We start from the raw sequence: 3070 nt of genomic DNA on the forward strand, positions 1-3070 counted from the left end.
CACCTTTAGGCCTCATTTAATATGTCATTCTTTGTGACGGTAAGTTGTAATTCGAGAAAGAGGTGAGATTTGACTGCTATTTCTAGCAGATCATGCAACCGCGTTGTTTCGTAAATAATGAGTTCGTTCTTTAGTTACAAATCAGTCTTGATCGAAGAGACATTTGACCAAAGGCGTTTTTGAGTCGTGATCGTCTCGCCTCCTTATTTATTTATTTTTTAAAAATTATAGCCAGAGTGTATTCTGTTCTGCTTCAGCTAATGTGTATGATCTGAGGGAATTTAACTGCTATTTCCAGTATTTCGAACGACTACGTTGAAGTTATACCAATCATACGAATTGCGGCTGTTGCTGAAGCAGAGCTAACAATGACAACGAACATGGAGGAACTTATGACGAAAAAGAAAGAAATCGAAGACCAAATCAGCGAATATGGCGAAATATTGGAACAGGTTTGTACATTGACCACGTTTTATTATTTAATATGAACATTGGAAACACAAGGCACCAGTTTATTGATCTAATTCGATGAAATATTGCGATAATATTGTGTAAATGTTGGAAGTTGTGTATTTAATTTTAAACGAACATTGAAGAAAACAAACGAATTAGTGGCGTTACGAATTCCAGATTTTTACCCCTTTTTTAATGGCTAGGGTTTAAATTCATTGGTATGACTACACAAGTTACCCCTCTTGACTTTGTTTCGTCATAACTTTCAGAAAATGGATATTTTATCGTGAAGTTTTCTATATATACACCTCAGATGGTGTAGGTTCCGGTTATATTGGAATATAATGCTAAATAAACACTAACCCTGACACTAAAACCCTAACCTTAACACCGTAGTGAAGATCGTGCGGGTGTTATGGAAAAAGGCCAATCTTTGGTAAAGTTCGCCGAAGACATTTTTTACGGAAAAGGCCGATTTTTAGGAACTCGTACCGAAAGATCACCCAGTATGGATGTTAGCACGTTTACCAATTTTGTTTTCACATTAAATTCTGATATAATTGTAATTTATGCCATCTGAAAGGTATTTTAGAAAATTTAATTAAAGAATATTTATTTTTCTATAAGGTATGAGGAAACAAAGTCGAATGGCACATTTGCGTAGGTACGCTAACTTATTTTCGCATACGTCAAAAGAACTTGAATGGTGACATTGCAGAATTTATGCCAGTAAAATACAGTTTAATCAAATAATCTTTGTTGAAGGATAGTATTTTTTTCTTTTTTTTTACTTGTTTCGGTCATTGGACTGTGGTCATGCTGGGGCACTACTCTGAAGGGTTTAGTTGGACAAGTCATCCCCAGTGTTTATTTTTGTAATGCCTGGTATTTTGTCTATCAGTCTCCTTTTACTTAAGGGATGTAAACAAACCAACACTAGTTATCAAGTGATGGTGTTGGGGACAAACACTGGCACATACACACATGACAGGCTTCTTTCAGTTTCTGCCTGCCAAATCCATTCACAAGGCTTCAGTTGGCCCACAGCTTTATACAGACATTTACCCAAAGTGCCTTCTTGTGGGACTGAACTCAAAACCACATGGTAGGGAAGTAAGCTTCTTAACCGCACAGCCATGTTGGTGATATTTTTGAAAACATGAAAATGCTATAATGGCCTCTGCTCCTCACTTACCCAAGGTGCCATGCAGTGGGATTGAAGCTGGAAGTACCTGGTTGTGAAGCGAAGTTCTTAACCACACAGCCATGCCTGCACGCATGCACATACATATACGCATGCACGCATAGACTTATCTCTCTCTAGTCATTATTTTATGTTTGTTCTCTCATGTTTGCATGGGTTGGCCGAGTGTTGTCCAGCACAGTCTTCTTGGTTGTCAGATGTCATTTACAGGAGTTCTTGACTGCTATTTCTAGCAGTTCAGTTCAAGTGGCCATATCAAGTCGCTTTAGCAAATGTAATTTTGAAACCCCTGTTTTCCGTTGTGCATTGAATTCACCAACATGAGAAATTTTACTTTCTTTCTTTCTTTCTTTCTTTCAGCAAGGTGGAGTTGGTATGACCGAAGCTTTAGTGGACAAAGAAGGTTACCCACGGGCTGACATTGATTTGTATTCTGTAAGAATTTCTCGACGGAAGATTATCTGTGAGTAACCACAAGGTTTCATTTCCACCCTTAACAGCCTTAACGAGATGAATCTATTTAACCCTTTAGCACTTAAACCAGCCATATCTGGCCTCAAACTGGCCAGATCTTGCCTGTCACACCTGCCCTACAATGCCTTTGTAAAAACAGACAATCACATACTCAAAATCTCAAAGCTACAAGATAATACATAATAAATTCAAAACAATGAATAAATAAGCAATATATTTCACAGAATAATCTGAATGCTAAAGGGTTAAACTAGCCACATCTGGCCCAGATATTTAACCTGTTTTGTGTTCAAACTGGCCAGATCCAGCACCTCACACCGAACCTACAATGTCATTCTAAAAATAAGCGATCACAACATGGAAATCTCAAAGCTATGAGACAACGCACGATTCACTCAAAGCAATGAGAATATTTAAACATTACGTCCAATCCATGCTCGTCCAACCCATGCTAGCATGGAAAGTGGACGTTAAAGGATGATGATGATGATACTGATTTGACAAAACAGTCTGAATGTTGAAGGGTTTTATATTTTCATTGTTTGAGAGTGAATAAGCGAGTTACTTCCCTTAGTTAAAAATAACAAAACAAACAAACATGGTTCCTTGTTCGAATTCATTTCAGTCCGGTGTCCATGCAAAGAAATTCATTTCTACTCTAGACATATGGTCCGAAATTATGGGGGGGAGAGGACCAGTCGATTAGATCGACCCCAGTACGCAACTGGTACTTAATTTATCGACCCCGAAAGGATGAAAGGCAAAGTCAACCTCGGCGGAATTTGAACACGCTTTGTAAGTCACATGGTCTGTAATCGGGGATTTTGTGGTGAGTTTCCAGTTGTCTCCCTTGCATTAGAATCTTGAATTGTCTCCCGGCAGTTCTTGGCTGATGGGTTGAAGGACTCGTTCCAGCGCTTTATGGTGTGGGTTCAAATC

At 38.5% G+C, this 3070-nt stretch overlaps 1 protein-coding gene across 1 annotated transcript in view; it reads left to right on the forward strand.

Moving 5' to 3' along the window:
• Positions 1-169: 169 nt before the first annotated feature.
• The window catches only part of LOC106879261 (26S proteasome non-ATPase regulatory subunit 9), a 7085-nt gene continuing 4184 nt past the window's right edge, over positions 170-3070 (forward strand). Inside the window, exons 1-2 of the mRNA XM_014928759.2 lie at positions 170-452; positions 2018-2120. Coding sequence (XP_014784245.1) covers positions 369-452; positions 2018-2120 — 187 coding nt within the window. The 5' untranslated portion in view covers positions 170-368. The remainder of the gene's footprint in view (positions 453-2017; positions 2121-3070) is intronic.

Source organism: Octopus bimaculoides, chromosome 25, assembly GCF_001194135.2.
Source record: "Octopus bimaculoides isolate UCB-OBI-ISO-001 chromosome 25, ASM119413v2, whole genome shotgun sequence".
In the NCBI taxonomy this organism is placed as follows: Eukaryota; Metazoa; Mollusca; class Cephalopoda; order Octopoda; family Octopodidae; genus Octopus; species Octopus bimaculoides.